This window comes from Salvia hispanica, chromosome 5 (genome assembly GCF_029641045.1).
Source record: "Salvia hispanica isolate PSC_SH4W2 chromosome 5, Shi_PSC_v1, whole genome shotgun sequence".
Taxonomy (NCBI): domain Eukaryota; kingdom Viridiplantae; phylum Streptophyta; class Magnoliopsida; order Lamiales; family Lamiaceae; genus Salvia; species Salvia hispanica.
In genome coordinates, this window is record NC_142696.1 from 42,627,524 (window position 1) to 42,647,924 (window position 20,401).

The window sequence follows — 20,401 nt, forward strand, 5'->3', positions numbered from 1 at the left end:
TTTGGTGAAGAATTAAATTGATTTTCCTTGTTAGCTCTTGCAGTTATTTGATTTATCCTTGTGCTTTCTATGTTCAATTGATTAGCTACCTCTTGAATACATGTTAGAGTTGATTAAAGTACTCGGGAGACGAAATAGTTGACTTGGAAAAGGGATAACTCACACTTTAATTCAATAGAACTCGGGAGAGTTGAGGTTTCACGTGAGGTCATTGGTCTTAACGATCTTTTAGGAGTTAGGTCTAAGAATTAGAAGGGGACTTCAATTATTACACTTAATCTACAGATTTCTCACCTCGGGAGGGGGTTTAATCTAGTCAAGTGAGCGACTTAATAACTCTAGAGACCGTAATTCAAGGAGGTCGATTGTGTTTTGGATCCTAAAATTCTACGTCATTAGCCTGATTTGTATCATATGTTTTTATGCTTCTTTTTATTTGTTTATTTATTTCTGTCTAGTTTAATAAATCAACCCAAAACCTCAGTGTCTCTAGATAGTATATGATGTTTAGTATATGGTAGTCAGTTGCAATCTTATTCCCTGTGTTCGATATCCCGGTACTGACCTTTAGCTATACTAGATCTACCCTGTATGCTTGCAGGTATTTTTAGCACTAATAAATAGTGCATTATTCATGGCTACATAATCCACCATCACTTCCATCAACCATTGACTATTCATGGTTCCCACATTTACATCTTTATTCCATTTCTTCTATGTGAATGCATATAATTTATTTATTTTAATTAATTAAAATAAAAAATTCATTAAAATCCTAGAGTTACATATAAGTCAAAAAATGCATAGTTTAAAACCTAAAATTATATTTTACTATGCATATTGTAGTGCATAATATGATCATCAAAGACAATGTGCGTATACAAATTGAGGCGGACCTACATGGAGGCATGGGATTTCCTTGGACCCCCACCTATTTGACTCTTAAACTACATAGTAGGAGTACTTCGTCAAAATATAAATTTTTGAAATAACATGTGTTTTAAAGTAAAATTGGTAAATTAAGAAAGATAGAAACAAAAAATGTGTTGATGAAAAGTGATCAGTCTCACCTCATAGAAAGAAAGAATTTTCCTAAAATAGAGTAATTTTGTTTTTAGGAAACTACCCAAAAAGAAAAGTATTTATATTTTTAGGAAAATGAGAGAATAGTATAATCATGCAACGTTTTAACAAGCGGTAGTTGCTTTTCTGGATTGTCCATTTCTAATTCTTGTTTGCTTTAGTGGATTTCTAGTTTTTTAATTAGTTTAATTCTTATAACTAGTTATAGTCCTGGCGTATTTTCTCATAACTAATTTAATTTATTAGTGTTGTTTTTAATTTCTTTGCTAGTTCATTTATCTATTAATTAAATTTCTATTTTTATAATTAATCCGTTAACTAGTAAGATCATAAAGTAATAATTTTTAATTTAAAAAATACTCCTTCCGTCTAAAAAAAATAGACTAGTTTTATCATTCTGTCTCGTCTCTTAAAATTAGACAAAGTCTAAATATAAAAAGTTTTTCAACAAATAATAATATTATACATCATTTATAATGTGGACTCCACAATCTACTAACACTCGTTCCACTCCCTTTTTCCATTCTATTTTAGTTTTTCTCATCTATCTCTTTATTAATTACACATTAAAATCTATGTCATTTACAAGTTTGTCTAATTTTTAGGGACGGAGGAAGTATATTATTCCTTTATTATTTCTATGTCGACATTGTTATGGTACGTAGTTTTATTATTCTCTCGCATAGTTACATTTTAATTAAAATATTTTCTGTGTGCGCGGATGCTCAATCATTTAATCAATAGTTTAACATGGCATTAAAAATTGGAAGCATGATTTTGTTTCTCTCTAATCATACATTTTGTATATTAACAGCAAAAGAATGCATTGAAGAATTCAAGAGGAAAAGAGAAATCAGGTGAATCATTCTCACAATTTCTCCATCTAATCTACAGTTACAATTAGTGGATGTTTCGTGTTGCTTCATAGATTCTTAATGCCATTACTAATTTTAGAAATCTGATTCATCTTCTGTGGCTTTAATTGTGTATACGGTTGGAAATAAATGAAAATTACAACTCTGTTTATTTTACGAGTGTATAATTTGAAAAAAAGGAAACAAGCTCATACTGTGTATAATTTGAAATCACAAAATTAAGTTGAATCTCCTAACTGAACATTGCTTGATGAATCATGAGTTTTAAATGTGTAGAACACTCTATATTTTGCAGAAAGAGTTTGATCAGTATCGAATGGAAGGCGGCATCCATGAAAATCTGGTAGAACACGAGGCAGAGTCTTGGTTGTGTTTGAAGAATAAGATATGGAATGAGACAAAGAAATTGTGGGTTGTTGCAGGTCCAGCTATCTTAATTCCATGCTCAACATTAGGAATAAGTGTAATCACCCAAGCTTTTATAGGCCATTTTTCAGACTACAAATAGAAAGATTTTGAATTTTATGGGACTGCTAAGTATACTAGGAGTAGTAGAAGTAGTACTCCCTCCGTCCGTCATTAGGAGTTTCGATTTACCATTTTAGTTTGTCCGTCAATAGGAGTCACGATTCATTTTTACTATAAATGGTAGGTAAACCTCACTTTTCACTAACTTATTTCACTTACACTAAAATATAAAAATAGGCCTCACATTCCACTATCTTTTCTCGCCCACTTTTTTTTTATATTTCTTAAAATCTATGCCAACTCAAATGAGACTCCTAATAGCGGGCGAAGGGAGTATATATTTCAAATTCAAAAGTGAAAGAAATTTACGGAAAGATTAAAAGTTTATGACTTAATAATTATCAAAAAAGTTATTTCAAGTATGTATATCAATCACGTGACGTCAAGATCATAATAATTACAAAAGTAGTAAAATCTATAATAAATTAATTATTCCGTGATCAGGCATCAAGCTCTGTTTCGCCCTCAAATGAAGAAAAAAGGTCCAGATACAATAGGCAAACCCATATTGTAAAACAAGATAGTACTATATGATAAATGCATTATTAAAATATTGAAATTATAAGAGAGTTATCAGTGAACACAAAAACTTGAGGCACAGATAATTCGATAATCAATACAGGCAGTGAAGTTGGGTCTACACTGTTATTTGAAGTATGCCTATCAAGCATGTGATTTCAGTAAAGCACGTGGGACCAAAGTCATACGATTTTACACGTTTATATTCAAATTAAAATAGTAGGAGTACTAGAAAACTAGATATGTATTTGTCTCTTTCAAAGCATAAAGAATACATTGAAGAAGAATAAGAAGGAATTCAGGTGACCATTCTACCCATTTCTTCATCTTAGTCATTACAACATCAGTTTATGTCTATATTGGCAAGTCTTATGTTGTTATGTATAGTAGTACTATGATTCTATGAAAAATGAAAAGATGGAAAATTGTATTCCAATCTTGAAAATCAATCCGGGATAAGTAATGTATTATAGGAGAATTAATTTAAGCTTACTAGATCCCAACAAAAATTCTAAATTATGCCCTCCCTTCATACATTGTTGTTAATTTCAGAAATCTGATTCATCATCTGTGGCTATAGTTGTGTACAGTTTGAAATAAGTGAAATTTCAACTCAGTCATAACTTTAAAGAGTGTTTTTCAGCAAGCTCATCTTGTATGATTTCATGAAATCACAAAATTAAGTTGAATCTCCTTGTTAATAAGTACTTGCTTGTGGAATCATGAGTTTTAACTTGAAAAGCAAAAAACACCTATGCTTTGCAGAAAGAGTTTGATCAGTATCACATGGAAGGCAGCATCCATCAAAATCTGCTAGAACACGAGGCAGAGTCTTTGGTTGTTTGTGAAGAATAAGATATGGAATGAGACAAAGAAACTGTGGGTTGTTGCAGCTCCAGCTATCTTAATACCATTCTCAACATTTGGAATACATGTAATCAGCCAAGCTTTCATAGGCCACTTCAGCTCTATGCAGCTCGCTGCATACGCCCTTGTCTTCAGCGTGATCTTCCGAGTTGTCCTTGGTTTTCAGGTGCTCTATCTATACACTTACAACTTTGGCAATAAAATGTGAAAAAAGTCACGTGTTTATTCTTACAAACATTGATTCTGCAGCTTGGCATGGTTAACGGGGTTGGAACGCTGTGTGGGCAAGCGTTTGGCGCCAAACAGTATCACAAGCTAGGCGTGTATCTTCAGCAATCATGCATCATATTGCTCGTTGCCTCAGCCCTCTTGACGCCAATGTTTATATTTGCTGCCCCGATTTTGAAAGCATTAGGCCAGGATCACCAGATTGCTGATGTGGCAGGGGATTTGGCTCTGTGGTTCGTTGCTATCTCGTTCTTGTACGCTGTTCTGTATAGCGGCAACTCGTTCCTGCAGTCGCAGAGCAAGAACTTCATTCTCTCGTTCTATTTAGTGCTGTCGTTGCTAGCACACGTCTTCTTCTCATGGCTTTTGTCTGTGAAGTTGGGGTTCGGTGTTACTGGTGTGATGGTGTCTACTGTTTTGTCGTATGTGATACCGAATGTGGGCCAGATCGTGTACATCACGGGCGGTGGTTGTAGAGAGACGTGGAAGGGGTTCACGGCCTTGGAATTCGCGGATATTGGACGGACAATCAGGCTCTCTGTATCATCTGGTGTGATGATCTGGTTGGACTTTGATTTATATCCTTTTTTGCTAGATATTTATCTGATTATGGTGTTTTTACGATGTGTGTTTCTTGCTGTATTTGTAGCCTAGAGTTCTGCTACAACACTGTGCTAATTCTTCTGGCTGGAAACATGGGTAATGCAGAGGTCACAATTGATGCTCTTTCTATCTGGTATTCTTCTTTGTCTCTCTTTCTCGCTCTCGTTTGTTAGATCTGTTAAAGCGGCTATAGATCTGTATGTTGTTTGTTGCAGTCTTAACATCAGTGGATGGGCACTGATGGTAGCCTTTGGGTTCATGGCAGCAGCGAGTGTTCGTGTGTCAAACGAGCTGGGAAGGAGGGATGCCAAGGCAGTGAAGTTCTCGATTTTGATGGCAGTTGGGACATCATTCAGCATTGGGCTAGTGTTGTTTGTGTGTTTCTTGGTGTATGGGGAGAATGCAGCCTACGCGTTCACCAATAGTGAGGAAGTGGCTGGGGCGGTTGCTCGTCTGTCTCCTCTGCTCGCATTTTCTCTGCTGCTGAACAGTGTTCAGCCGGTTCTCTCAGGCAAGAGCAGCCTACTCTCTCGTCTAAGCATTAAAATATGCAAATGTATGAGAAGAAGATGAATTTTGTGTGGAACAGGTGTGGCTAATGGAGCTGGGCAACAAGGCATTGTGGCATATGTGAACCTGGCTTCATATTACTTGATTGGATTGCCTTTGGGAGTCATTCTTGGGTATGTCTTGAAGCTGCAAGTTGAGGTGAGTTCGATTAATCGAGGCGAGCTGAGGTGAGCTAGGCACTCATGTTAAGCTCATCTATGGTTCTCAATTGTATAGCATTACAAAACCTAACAGGTGAAACATGGATGTTTGGTAATGGAATTGGTAGGGTGTATGGGTAGGGATCATAATGGGAACTGCTGTCCAAACTGGAATTCTTGTTTGGATGAGTTGCATCATAGACTGGGATAAACAGGTACTAGTACTCGACAATGGATTTTATTATCTCTTCATTTTAAATGACAATGATATTAGATCAACTTGCACTAATCATTTATCTTCTACAGATATCAGTTGCTCAGAAACGGATTACCCCCGTATCTCTGCAAAATGCAACTTCGTCACCGTGATGGGAGCTAGCCAAGGCCATCTTGTGTGATCATTATCGTTCAACCAATAGATAAGGGATTCGACTTACCCAATGACTTCGAACATGTGTGAATTATAAATAGAGATTAAATCGATGGCAATTGTAGTAAATAAGAAAATTTCCCTCAAGTTTTGCACCACAATTCAACTGATGGTAACTTTCCTTGAGCCTCTGAAGATTTACTACGATAAGGTTGGAGCGTGATTTTTTTTAATTACTGGAATCTTTGTGTGAATATCTATTCAAGTGTACTAACATATGTAATCAGCACGTAATCAATTAAACACGTGAAAAAGAAATATCTAAATTGTCTGTTCTTTTCATGCATGCACAATAACATTAACATTGTGACTTACGTGAAATCAACTTCGATACCATTTTTCCTATTATAATTTGGTAAATTAGCATGCAAACTAATAATTAAATTTTAGCATAAAATTTGTGGACTCAAAGACAAGTTTAAACTAGAATTAATTAATTTCACAATTCCATATTTAAATACTCTTATTAAAGTGATCAACTTTAATTCTTATTTCTCTGCTTACTAGGAATTGAAGAGAAAATGAATACTCTATCACAATTACATACTTGGACGCAAATCAATTGTGTGACTAAACTTGTTTAATTTAAATTCACATAGCAATCATATGAAAACTAATTGAATTGTCAATTAGTAGATCAAAATTGGGAGACTGGAAAAGCAAAATGATCATTTTTTTTTACCGTGAGTAATGTCTATATTATCGGGTATACCCAAATTACCTGAATTATCTAATTTTTTTTAACTTTTTTAAATAAATTATTTATTTATTCTACTATTATTTAAAAAATTAAACAATTAAATGCATCCCAAAATCCTTCACTCTTAAGTCACATTTAGGGTTAATGTATGAATTGTGATATTTATTATGGATGAATGATAGATGTTATAGCTTATAAATTTTTTATTTCTTAAAATTTCTAATAGTTTTTTCTCTTAAATTCGAACTACTCTAAGAAAAGTTTGTAGTTAATTTTCTAAAATCAAAATAAAATAAAAATCTAAAATCGAAACTGGATATCCGAGTCGGATATGTGGGTACCCAAAATTATTTTCGGATTGGGTATTAGATTTTGAAGGGGTATTCGCCGGTACCCAATTTAACAGACTTCCGCCTACCCAGATGCATGGCCAATTATTTTTTCTTAAAAAATCAATTTGTACCAAAATCAAAAGGCGGAGAGTTAATTTACACGACAATCAAATAAATTAATCAATATATGCTCCTCATTGATTTGGTTTTGGAAACCCTAGATTTCATATATCTATAGCCTAAGTCAAAATTATATGATAGTAATACTCACTCTGTCCCATCTTAGATTATTAAGTGATTGACGGCTTTTCGGCACGTGTTTGAGAAAAAATAATAATAAATAATTAAAGTCGGTAAATTAGAGAATAAGGTAGATATGACTCTCTTCTATATTATTCTCTCTTACTTTACTTTCTCTTCAGTTTAACTATTTAATATTACCATCTTCGCAAAACAACAACAAAAAAAAATCAATCACTAGAGCTGGGATGGAGGCAACAGTATATTTTGCCAACAATGCTCATATGCATGGCTAATTAATTTTTATTTAAAAAACTCAATATGTACGAAGTCAAAGGAGGGGAAAGAAAGTTGCTTGCACGAATTGGGGCTAGGTTTTTTAGAGTATAAAAAAAATAAAAAATAAAAGAAAAAGAAAAAGAAAAAGTTGCTTGCACGAAAATAAATCGAAGCGCAACAAACCATTTAAGGTAATAACTAAAAAGTATTTATATTTATAATGCAATTCATATCCATTTATCTCCTAATCATTTCATTTCTTCCACTATTTATGAGTCTATTTTTAAAAAAAAAGTATTTCTTATTTTCTCTAATTTGCAATTAAACATATTTATACAGTGTAATTAAATTTATATGAAAATTAAATACATTAAATTCAATTCCAAATTAAAATATTAACCTTTTGATAATTGAACACATATTTGTGGCAAACATTTAGACTTTAGTGATGTTAGTATATTATTCACCAAGAAGTTATGGAAGTCTTTTTCCTTCTTCTTTTCATTAATTTCTCAATTACAAAAATCATTAGGTTTAGCTTTTTCAAAAGAATAACTAATGATAATTCCCGGTAATTTATGCTACGATTCTGCGTGCGTCATGTGTGTTAATAAAGAATAATGGAGAGTAACAATATTTAAGATTTAAATAATTAATAATAATACAGGCCATGTGTGACAGCTTCCAAATAAAATAGTGATGGTAGATTTTGACTTAACCCCTCCCTTTCTGTCGAATTTATTTAGGGATGCTTAATTGATACTAGTATTGAATACATAAACTTATTGTTGTAACATCATGTTTGTTTATATTCTAGAATATATTATATTTCTAGTAAGTTGATTTTTTCTAAACTTTAAAAATAGTCAAACTGATTAATTATGTAATAGAGTCGAAAATTCATCTGTTCAATTCTGTCATCGTTTTCTATTCAAATTGAGATTCCAACATATTTTTTCTCCAAGTTCAAATTTCAAAACACGTCTACTACTTCTCCTAAAATTTCAAAATTGCAGGGAGATGTAATCAGAAGGCAACAGAGGTGAACGCTTTTCTTATTTTCACTTCCACCATTGATATTGCTTCAATTCATAAATCACACACCAAATATAAACCGATAACCATGATACGAGATTAATAGGATTTTTTAGCAAGCAATGAAATATGAGAAATTACAGACTATGAAATCTGAGAAATTCTTTTACTAAAAAATCCAACTTGAATATCGAATACAAAATTGGGGAATATAGTTTTCAATAATTGGAGAATCAAATAATGCAAATTAAATCTAATAGTCAATATCGGCAATCCTTTATTTTTATCTATGTATCGTATCAATCTAAACTAGGATGAAACCCGATTTTTAGGATAAACGATAATTATTTAAAAACAAATTAAAACATTGAAATAATGTCACCATTTTATCAGTCCCTGGATATTATTATAATGGAAAATGTTTTGGAGACATAATGTCTCCAAGCCATAATGCTTAAAATGGTAAGTATATATTATATCATATTTTTAATTAAATTTATATTTTGTATATGTACTTTATTACCCCTACATTAATTTGTTTACTAAATACACCTATTTAAGGATATAAATTTTGATTATGCATAGATGATGCATGCATTTAATAACATGTTGCAATTATCTAATTGTTTAAAACATGATTTGATAACTTTTTTTATATATGCCCATTTTAATGCATTTACTTAAAGATATTTCTTTAAAATTTTAAATATTAATTTTATTAGTTTTATATATTTAGTGTACATTTTGTCTACAAATAAAATAAGATTTATCAGCAAACAAATAATTTCACACTTCTTAATGAATTAGTCTTTATAAATGTGAATTTAAATAATTTTTAACAAATAATTAGCGCTATAAAATATAAATAATTAGTTATCTAATATTTTTTAACTGTAAATACTTAGAGTTACTATAACATGTGACAAAAAATAATTACTTTGTAATTATAATACTATAATCTTCAATATTGATAAACTTATTCTTTTAATCATTTTTTATTCACAATAATCTTTAAAAAATAATAAATTTTTTAGCTCACTTTAATATAACACCCAACACATTAAAATTTGATAATACTATATTATATATTAATACTACTAATTAAGTGAGTATATGGTTTTGATTTTAAGAATTCTCTAGTTCTAATTTTTTATTTTTTTATTTTGATTTTTTAAATTCTTAAATCTTGGACCATTATAGTTGAACCTCGATAAAATCATATGTTCTTATATCATTTATTTCATATTTTAAATATATTAAAATATTTAACTATAACATGCAATAAATTAAATTTGATACATGGTGTACGAATGCTAATTGAGTCTAGTGTTTATGATTTTAAGTTTAATTCTTTATTTTACAAAATTATAATTTCTTTAATTTATAATTTTTGAAAGATTATGTTTAACAGTGATCAATAAATAATCGCATGTTCTTAACTTATATATTTAACATTTTAAAGCTACATATTTAATATTCCCTCACTCTTTTTTTTTGCAAATATTAGAATTCCTAACTCTAAACAAATAATACTCCGCACTATCTTATAATATTAGCAGAGTTTATGATTTTTATTACTTTTAATTATTAATCAATTAGTAGTAGTTGACATGTGGTATATTAAAATAATCTAAAATGAGAAAAGTAGATTCATCCAATTATTTTTGTATTAAATTAATAATTTCTTTGATTTTTAACATTTAAAACGATAGATTTGAATCTGAATAAAAATTAATTGTATTTTCTTAACTCATCTATTTAATATTTTAAAACTAAATAGTTATATTAAAATATTAGACGCCCTAGCTTAATTAAATAAAAAATATTAAATTTAGTTAAAGCAAAGAAAAATAACAAAAAAATTGAAAAGATAATGAAAAAATAGTATATTATTTTATTATATAAACCAATTTGAATAAGATAAATGTTTAATTTTTTACATATTTTTTCATATACTATTAAATGAATGATTTCATTGTTACTATATTGACAAAATGTTTCAGAAAATTTAAGGAAAAAAATAAGTTATGAAAGAATAGCACAACGTAAAATCTATTTGAAAAAGCATATGATGCTATTTAAGTAATCAAATTATTTTACAATTAAATATAATAATTTAGTTATGTAGTGTGTTAATTAATACTGGTAATCTAAATTACTGATTTTTTAATTAATTGTTTTAAAAATTTACACGACAAGAATGGTTTTGATTGAAAAAATTTTAAATTCATTACTCTAGTTGCATGATTAAGTTTATCTCCAATTAACATATATGCATTTAGATAAGAATAATTAATTTGGTTAAATTTTCCTTATTTAGGTATATATCTATTTAATACTTTAATGTTAGGGTAAATTAGTCACAATGTTATTATGGCTTGGAGACATTATGTCTCTAAATCACTACTCTATTATAATATCTATAGAAGAACTTTTGCACATTTTAAAACTTGTTTTACCAAATTACTCTCAAGCTATAAAAGTTGAGTATTTAATTATTAATCTTTTTCACGAGAGAGACCTATTACTTCGACGAAACTTGGTTCATTTATTTCTGTTGTATTCCCAAAGAAAAATGTCAAAGTACGTGGCAAAAAATTACTTGTCAAGATACATACTTTAAGAAAAATGAATGAACTAAATTGACAGTTCTCGCTCTCATAAAAAGGACATAAATAACCCCACAACATGAAGGATATTTTGGTAAAAAAAATGCAAAAGTCATTCCAAAGATATTATATCAACGTCTAGGATGCTTGATGATATTTTTAAAGACCGATCGCGAGATATTAGTGCAATGTCCAATAACTAAAAATATTGTTTTCTCAAAAATTAATAGTAGTAGCAATTATTTTAATCATAGAAATTAAATTTAACGTGGCACACTTCATTTGAGTTGGGTTAATTAAATAGAGAACGTGGGGCCAAAGTTAAACGATCTTACATGTTCATACATTTAATCAATAGTAGTACTAGTATTTAAAGATGTCACTAAAAAAAGATTTGTATTTCGTCTCTTTCATATTTCCTATATAAGTAGGCAAAAGAATACATTGAAGAAGAATAAGAAAGAATTCAGGTGAATCATTCTAACAATTTCTTTATCTTGTTTATTACAACATCTTATCTAACCGCTGCAGTTAATGTGTATGGAAGTCATATGTTGTTATCTTCTGAACAATGAAAATATGGAAAATTGTAGTATTCCAATTTTGGAGGAGAATTACTTTAATCTTACTAAATCCCAAGAAAATTTCTATTCCCATTATGCCCTCCCTTTTGTTGTTGCTACATGCATTGTTGATTGTATTACGAATTTTAGAAATCTGATTCATTTTCAACTCTAGATTGTTGTATGATTTGAAATCACAAAATGAAGTTGAATCTCCCTGCTGATATAAAGATATATCTTTGTTACTTGCTTGATGAATCATGAGTTTAAACCTTCATTTCAATTTTCTCATTCCCATATTTTGCAGAAAGAGTTTGATCAGTATCACATGGAAGGCGGCATCCATCAAAATCTGCTAGAACACGAGGCAGAGTCTTCGTTGTTTTTGAAGAGTAAGATATGGAATGAGACAAAGAAACTGTGGGTTGTTGCAGGTCCAGCTATCTTAATACCATTCTCAACATTTGGAATACATGTAATTAGCCAAGCTTTTATAGGCCATTTCAGCTCTATACAGCTCGCTGCATACGCCCTTGTCTTCAGCGTGATCTTCCGAGTTGTCCTTGGTTTTCAGGTGCTCTATCTATACACTTACAACTTTGGCAATAAAAATATGTTAAATTATCATGTATTGTGCAGTTTGGCATGGCTAATGGGATCGGAACGCTGTGTGGGCAAGCATTTGGTGCCAAACAGTATCACAAGCTCGGCTTATATCTTCAGCAATCATTCATTATCTTGCTCGTTGCCACAACCCTTCTGACACCGCTGTTTATATTTGCTGCCCCGATTTTGAAAACATTAGGCCAGGATCACGAGATTGCTGATGTGGCAGGGGATTTTGCTCTGTGGTTCGTTGCTATCTCGTACTTGTACGCTTTGTTGCTTAGCTTCAACTCGTTCCTGCAGTCGCAGAGCAAGAACTTTATTCTCTCGCTCTATGCAGTGCTGTCGTTGCTAGCACACATCTTCTTCTCGTGGCTTCTGTCTGTGAAGTTGGGGTTTGGTGTTACTGGTGTGATGGTGTCTACTGCTTTGGCGTATGTGATGCCAAATGTAGGACAGTTCGTGTACATCACATGTGGTGGTTGTAAAGAGACGTGGAAGGGGTTCACGGCCTTGGCATTCGCGGATATTGGACGAACAATCAGGCTCTCGGTATCATCTGGTGTGATGATCTGGTTGGACTTAAGACTTACATCCTGCTTTGCTAGAATTTTGTGATATCATCATCAATGATGGTTTTTTTAACATTTTTGTATTTCTTGACTTGGATTTTGAATTCATAGCCTAGAATTCTGCTACAACACTTTGCTACTTCTACTGGCTGGAAACATGGGTAATGCAGAGGTCACAATCGATGCTCTTTCTATCTGGTATACTTCTTTGTCTCTCTTTCTCGCTATCGTTTGTTAGATCCGTTAACGTGACTATAGATTGGTTGTTTCATGCAGCATTAGCATCAGTGGATGGGCACTGATGGTAGCCTTCGGGTTCATGGCAGCAGCGAGCGTTCGTGTGTCCAACGAGCTGGGAAGGAGGGATGTGAAGGCGGTGAAGTTCTCGATTTTGATGGCAGTTGGGACATCATTCAGCATTGGGTTGGTGTTGTTTGTGTGTTTCTTAGTGTTTAGGGAGAAAGCAGCCTACGCGTTCACCAATAGTGAGGAAGTGGCTGGGGTGGTTGCTCGACTGTCTCCTCTGCTCGCGTTTACTCTGCTGCTGAACAGCGTTCAGCCGGTTCTCTCAGGCAAGCCTAGCCCCGCACTCTCTCTGCTAAGCATTGAAATATGGAAATGTATGATGAGGAAGAAGATGAATTTTGTGTGAAGAATGCATGTGTAGCTAATGGAACTGGGCAACAAGGCATTGTGGCATATGTGAATCTGGCTTCATATTACTTGATTGGATTGCCTTTGGGAGTCATTCTTGGGTATGTGTTCAAGCTGCAGGTTGAGGTGAGTAGGGATAACTAACCATTTCTTCTTCTTAATTAGTTACATTACAAAAGTGAGTTAATGATGAAACATGGATGTTTGGTGATGGAATTGGTAGGGTGTGTGGGTAGGGATAATAATGGGAACTGCTGTCCAAACTGCTATACTTGTTTGGATGACTTGCATCACAGATTGGGATAGACAGGTAAGTACTACTCATCAATGGATTTTACTCATTTAATTCCAATGATATATATTAGGTAAATTGCACTCATCATTCATCGTCAACAGATTTCACTTGCTCAGAAACGGATCACGCCTATATCTCTGCCAAAAGAAACTTTGTCACCGTGAAAGGGCGAAACTTTTAGATCGAGCTAGATGATTCGGACCACGAGTTGGTAAGATCATTACCCTATTGTCCTACAACCGGTAGATAGGGGGGCTCGACTCACCCAATAAGTTGGGACGTGTGTGAATTATAAATAGAAAAAAAAAACGTTGGTGCTGTAGTAAATAAAAGAAATCCCCCTATGTACGTTTAAGTCTTGCAACAAATATTTTTAGGGCCTCGTTCATAACAGCAGAGTACTACTCTCCAATTATTTTTGTTTTTAATTTGCTTTGCTTCTAAATTGAGTATCTGGAGATTTACTTTGAGGTTGTATCATGAATTATTTTAATTACTGTACTACCTTTTAATGTATAGTTTGATGGAATAGTAGTAACAATTAACCTGTGAGCAGTTACTAACTTTTTTAAAATTGCTAACTCATCAACATAATAGATAAAAAATATCAATACAATGATGAGTTATATTTACATCAATTTTTAAAAGTCAACTCAAAGATAAGAGTATATTAACTAAGTTTGTGTTGACACTCTAATGTTGTCATATTGATATTTTTTATATACTGCGTTGATAAATTAGCAAGTTAGCAATTTAAGATGCAAAAGAAGCGTCCCTAAGTTAGTGACAAATTATCTTAATCTTTTGTTTTATACGACACTTTCATTTGTATCATTAAATTTTTAGTCAGGACATCAATAATGATAAATATTTTAAAACTATACTCCTATTTAGTACTCCCTCCGTTCCACAGTAACAGAGGCGTTTCGTTTTGAGCACTCATTTTGAAAAAATAATAATAAATAGTTAAAGTGGAGAAAGAGTAAAGTAAGAGAGAGAATATTGTAGATAAGATTCTTCACTACATTATTCTCTCTTTTACTTTACTATCTCTCCACTTTAACTATTTATTCTCATTTTTTCAAAACGAGAGCTCAAAACGAAATGCCTCTATTACTGTGGAACGGAGGGAGTATATTACAAACACAAAAAGTATTTTTAATTGAATTAAAAAATGTCAAGCCATTATTTCTTGGTAGTGTAATGCCATTAATTTTGGCTTTCTAACATTATACTCCTACTAGTTTGTTAAATAAAGAATTAAATAAAATGACAAAATGAAAATACAACGAACTACTAACACTAGTATTCCGAATCAAATCGGAGTTCCCGCTATCCACAACATGAACTACGTGGCATAGTGTTATGAAACGCTTTTAGTGATGTTAGTATATTATTTACCAATAAATTATGAAAATGTTTTTATTTCTTTCTTTCTTTGAGGCCAGGAGTAGAAATTGTAGAATTTGAAGTAAAATTCTCTCGATAATCAGAAATGATCACCTCATTGTATAATACATTTTCTAATACACTCCTAAGAAGTTGACAAATAGATCTCATTTTATGGAAATAGAATTATTGCATTCCATGTGGATATTCTTTATAATAAAAAAAACATTAATATTAAAAAAAAAAAAATTTAAAGATGGTCTTTATCTTTATTGCTCAAATTTTTTACTGTTATTTTATTTATACTTTGAAATTAATTTAACGACATATGAGCAGTTTTTACAAAAATTAAAAAGGACTAAAATTTCAATATTCCTATATTAATAAAATGTGATAAGTTTAAATTTATTTCTCTTTATTTTTAATATAAAAAACAATGAAATTTGGAAAACTTGGAATTTTATTTTAGAGTAAAGAACAATTTTGGTCCTAAGCATATGACCAAAATATGAAATTTGGCAAAAAAAACATTCACTATTTGAAAAACGGATCCATAACAAATAAAAATGTCACCGAAGTTGTCCTTTTTTTGCGGTTCCATCAAAAACTAACGGTCAACGCTAAATGCACAGTGGTGTGACCGTTGGTTTTTTGATGGAACCGTAAAAAAAAGGACCAATCCGACAAGGATTTCATTTGTTACATGTTTTTCACAAAGTGAATGCTTTGGACCAAATTCATATTTTAGTCATATGTTTATAACCAAAATTGACATTTTACTCTTTTTTTTTTTAATATTAGGAGTAGTAAATATATTAGGAAAGTTAGAATTGAAGTCCTACTTTTTTTATGTAAAGAATATCCAAATAGAATGCAACAACTCTTATTTCCATAAAATGATATTTCCATATCTAGTTTTTGGATTTGCATTTCTAATTCTTGCTGCTTTTTTGGATTTCCATTTCTAATTCTTGATTGCACTTTTGTGGATTTCTAGTTTTTTTTATTAGTTTTACTCTTATAACTTGTTTTAGTCTTGTATATTTTCTGATAACTAGTTTAATTTATTAGTGTTGTTTTTATTTTCTTTGCTAGTTTATTTGTCTATTAATTAATTCATTTCTAATTTTATTATTAATTCATTAACTGGTAAGATCAAAAAGTAATTATCTTTAATTTTAAAAAGTATATTCTTTAATTATTTTAATATTGTTATAGTATGTAGCTTTAGTTTGTATTGCTCATTCTCCTTATCCATCTTTCTCGCAGCTCGGTAATATGTCGAGTTATTTCTGGCGTTATCGACATTTAAAATATGCAATAATTGTTAATAGTAGTTTAGACTCAAGTATAAAAATCTTGGGTCCGTCAATGTAGGAAAATGAAAAAATCAACTAACTATTGTGAAGATAAAATTGTACTCCATCTAGCATGAGATTCTCTCGCAACAGCCAATTCAAGGGTTCATCAATAATTCCGAGATTATCAACGTTGGCAAGCTTCCATCCATGAAGAATGAATTTATGGCCAACTCGAACGTGATCTAGTGGAGAAATTTGAGTACACAACAATTGGAGTTTTATTTCATTAAGTGATTTTAGATATTTTTAGTAAAATTTTATTTAAAATAATATATGTATTGAATTAACATAATTTTTGAATTCTAATTTAGCAAATTTTAAATTTTTAGTCATTCACTTTTTATTTTACAAATATTAACATTTAAATAAATACATAAAATTAGAGAATATCAAATTTAAATTGTATGATGAGTTTGTGCCAGAAATTTAGTATTGTATGTGTGCGGATGCTCAATCAAAGTCAAACTGTTTTGCACGTTTTAATATTTAATCAATGAGTAGTTTAAGATGACATTAAAAATTGGAAGCATGATTTTGTTTTTCTCTATCATACATTTCGTATATTAACAGCAAAAGAATACATTGAAGAATTCAAGAGGAAAAGAGAAATCAGGTGAATCATTCTAACAATTTCTTCATCTTATCTACAGTTACAATAAGTGTGATGTTGTTATGTGCGTCTGAACAATGAAAACATGCTGTTTCGTGTTGCTTCATAGATTCTTAATGCCATTACTAATTTTAGAAATCTGATTCATCTTCTGTGGCTTTAATTGTGTATACGCTTGGAAATAAATGAAAATTACAACTCTGTTTATTTTACGAGTGTATAATTTGAAAAAAGGAAACAAGCTCATACTGTGTATAATTTGAAATCACAAAATTAAGTTGAATCTCCTAACTGAACATTGCTTGATGAATCATGAGTTTTAAATGTGAAGAACACCTATATTTTGCAGAAAGAGTTTGATCAGTATCAAATGGAAGGCGGCGCCATCCATCAAAATCTGCTAGAACACGAGGCAGAGTCTTGGTTGTTTTTGAAGAGTAAGATATGGAATGAGACAAAGAAATTGTGGGTAGTTGCAGCTCCAGCTATCTTAATTCCATGCTCAACATTTGGAATATATGTAATCACCCAAGCTTTTATAGGCCATTTTAGCTCCACGCAGCTCGCGGCATACGCCCTCATCTCCAACGTTAGCTTCCAAGTTGTCCTTGGTGTGCAGGTGCACTATCTATACACTCACAAATTTGGTAATAAAATGAGACAATATGTGAAAAAAATCATGTCATAAACACTGATTATGCAGCTTGGCATGGCTAACGGGGTTGGCACGCTGTGTGGGCAAGCATTTGGTGCCAAACAGTATCACAAGCTAGGCTTATATCTTCAGCACTCATGGATCATCTTGCTCGTTGCCACAACCCTTCTGACACCGCTGTTTATATTTGCTGCCCCGATTTTGAAAGCATTAGGCCAGGATCACGAGATTGCTGATGTTGCAGGGGATTTTGCTATGTGGTCCATTGCTATCTCGTTCTTGTACGCCGTGCTGTATAGCTGCAACTCGTTCCTGCAGTCGCAGAGCAAGAACTATATTCTCTCGCTCTATGCAGTGCTGTCGTTGCTAGCACACATCTTCTTCTCGTGGCTTCTGTCTGTGAAGTTGGGGTTTGGTGTTACTGGTGTGATGGTGTCTACTGTTTTGGCGTATGTGATACCGAATGTAGGCCAGATCGGGTACATCACGGGCGGTGGTTGTAGAGAGACGTGGAAGGGGTTCACGGCCTTGGCATTCGAGGATCTTGGACAAACAATCAAGCTTTCTGTATCATCTGGTGTGATGATCTGGTAGGACATAAGACTTATATCCTGCTTTGCTAGAATTTTGTGATTATTTATTTAATGATGGTCTTTATACAATGTGTGTTTTGTAGCCTGGTGTACTGCTACAACACTATGCTAATTCTTATGGCTGGAAACATGGGTAATGCAGAGGTCACAATTGATGCTCTTGCTATTTGGTATAGTTCTTCGTCCCTCTCTCGTTTGTTGCATCCTTTGACGCGACTATAGATCTGTACGTTGTTTGTTGCAGCCTTAACATCAGTGGATGGGCTATGATGGTAGCCTCTGGGTTGGCAGAGGCAGCAAGTGTTCGTGTGTCAAACGAGCTGGGAGGGAGGGATGCCAAGGCAGTGAAGTTCTCAATTTTGGTGGCAGTTGGGACATCATTCAGCATTGGGTTGGTGTTGTTTGTGTGTTTCTTGGTGTTTAGGGAGAACGCAGCCTACGCGTTCACCAATAGTGAGGAAGTGGCTGGGGCGGTTGCTCGTCTGTCTCCTCTGCTCGCGTTTTCTCTGCTATTGAACAGCATCCAGCCGGTTTTCTCAGGCAAGACTAGCCCCCCTGTCTCTGCTAAGCATTGAAATAGGCAAGTGTATATCTGAGGAAGAAGATGAATTTTGTGTGAAGCAGGTGTTGCTATTGGAGCTGGGCAACAGGGCATTGTGGTATATGTGAATCTTGCTTCATATTACTTAATTGGATTGCCTTTGGGATTCATTCTTGGTTTTGTTTTCAAGCTGAATGTTGAGGTGAGTTTTGAGTCTAAATTGTTTATCATTACAAAACATAATTGGTAAGATTGATGAAACATGGATGGTTGGTAGGGTGTGTGGATAGGGATCATAATGGGAGCTGCTGTCCAAACTTTGATACTTGTTTCCATGACTTGCATCACTGACTGGGATAAACAGGTACTACTACATATTCATCAATTAATGGATTTTTCTGTCTTCATATTTAACTCCTAATGATGTTATAAGATCCGTTTGCTTTGCACTCATCATTAATCTCCACCAGGTTTTGCTTGCTCAGACACGGATCAACCCCATATCTCTGCAAAATGAAACTACTGATCATTCGTTACCGTTGAACTAGCCACCTGAAAAGAAGGAAATATCCAAGGTCTCATTTGAAGCATTTCATGCAAAATAAGACCAACAAAAGTTTAATTGGGTCGATTGCCAAACTTTTATTCATTTTTTACTTTTAACACGATCATTAAAATGTTGAAGAAACAATGACATCATCTTCAATTTTCTATGATATTAATATCATCAATTACATACAAAAATTTATGTGTTGTACTTCATTGGAGTCGGCTTTGCCAAATTACGGTTGCATGACTTCAATATTTTTATTAGTCAGTAACATTACACTTAATATTGTGTCATATTCTATTTTTCTCTCTTCATATCTCTTACCATCGCCCATATTGCGCTGCCATAATGCGCTTGCTTATGGCAGCACGACACCAAAAAATAACTCAAAATTGGTCCTCTCCAAAAAATATTCGGGCTCCATCACTATATAATTGTGTGACTAAATTAAGTTCAAGTTGTTGAACCCATTAATAGCAATCCTTCAAATCCATTGCTGAACCGACTAAAGTACTCCATATAACAATATTTAAAAGCTACTATTGAAAATAAAATGCTCATATGCATGGCCAAGTAATTTATTTATTAAAAAATCAATTTTGTACGAAAGTCAAAATTATATCAGAGGATAGCATATTTTGCAAAAAATGCTCTTATGCATGGCCAATTAATATTTATTTAAAAAATTCAATATGTACCAAGTCAAAGGAAGTTGCTTGCACGAAAATAAATCGAAGCGTGACAAACCATTTAAGGTAATAACTAAAAATGATTTATATTACGATTCTGCGTTAATCATGTGTATTAAAGAATAATGGAATAACAATATTTAAGATTTTAGAAATTAATAATAATACAGGCCATGTGACAGCCTCTAAATAAAATAGTGATGGTATTGGTAGATTATGACTTGATCCCGTCCCTCTCTATCGAATTTCTTTAGGGCTAATATTCTAGACTATATTCTAGATTTA

General features: G+C 32.4%; 3 protein-coding genes across 4 annotated transcripts; all 3 read left to right on the forward strand.

Moving 5' to 3' along the window:
• Positions 1-3,770: 3,770 nt before the first annotated feature.
• LOC148926880 (protein DETOXIFICATION 22-like) lies at positions 3,771-5,992 on the forward strand. Of its 2 annotated transcripts, XM_089058534.1 has the most exons (7): positions 3,771-4,038; positions 4,122-4,663; positions 4,750-4,836; positions 4,919-5,214; positions 5,293-5,411; positions 5,542-5,628; positions 5,720-5,992. In XM_089058534.1, exons 1-7 carry the CDS (start codon positions 3,976-3,978, stop codon positions 5,780-5,782), a joined length of 1,257 nt encoding a protein of 418 aa, XP_088914660.1. In that variant the 5' UTR covers positions 3,771-3,975; the 3' UTR covers positions 5,783-5,992. The 2 variants fall into 2 exon arrangements, with proteins under 2 accessions (XP_088914660.1, XP_088914661.1); XM_089058535.1 differs by lacking the exon at positions 5,720-5,992 and having other exon boundaries at positions 5,293-5,440; positions 5,542-5,569.
• Positions 5,993-11,919: 5,927 nt separating this feature from the next.
• Positions 11,920-14,220, forward strand: LOC125186584 (protein DETOXIFICATION 21-like). Its single transcript, XM_048082977.2, has 7 exons — positions 11,920-12,175; positions 12,241-12,782; positions 12,891-12,977; positions 13,056-13,351; positions 13,441-13,559; positions 13,657-13,743; positions 13,830-14,220. The coding sequence occupies exons 1-7, from the start codon at positions 11,930-11,932 to the stop codon at positions 13,890-13,892; spliced, it is 1,440 nt and encodes a 479-aa protein (XP_047938934.1). The 5' UTR covers positions 11,920-11,929; the 3' UTR covers positions 13,893-14,220.
• Positions 14,221-17,452: 3,232 nt separating this feature from the next.
• Positions 17,453-19,518, forward strand: LOC125186582 (protein DETOXIFICATION 22-like). Its single transcript, XM_048082971.2, has 7 exons — positions 17,453-17,707; positions 17,792-18,333; positions 18,420-18,506; positions 18,581-18,876; positions 18,961-19,079; positions 19,155-19,241; positions 19,348-19,518. The coding sequence occupies exons 1-7, from the start codon at positions 17,459-17,461 to the stop codon at positions 19,423-19,425; spliced, it is 1,458 nt and encodes a 485-aa protein (XP_047938928.2). The 5' UTR covers positions 17,453-17,458; the 3' UTR covers positions 19,426-19,518.
• Positions 19,519-20,401: the final 883 nt, after the last annotated feature.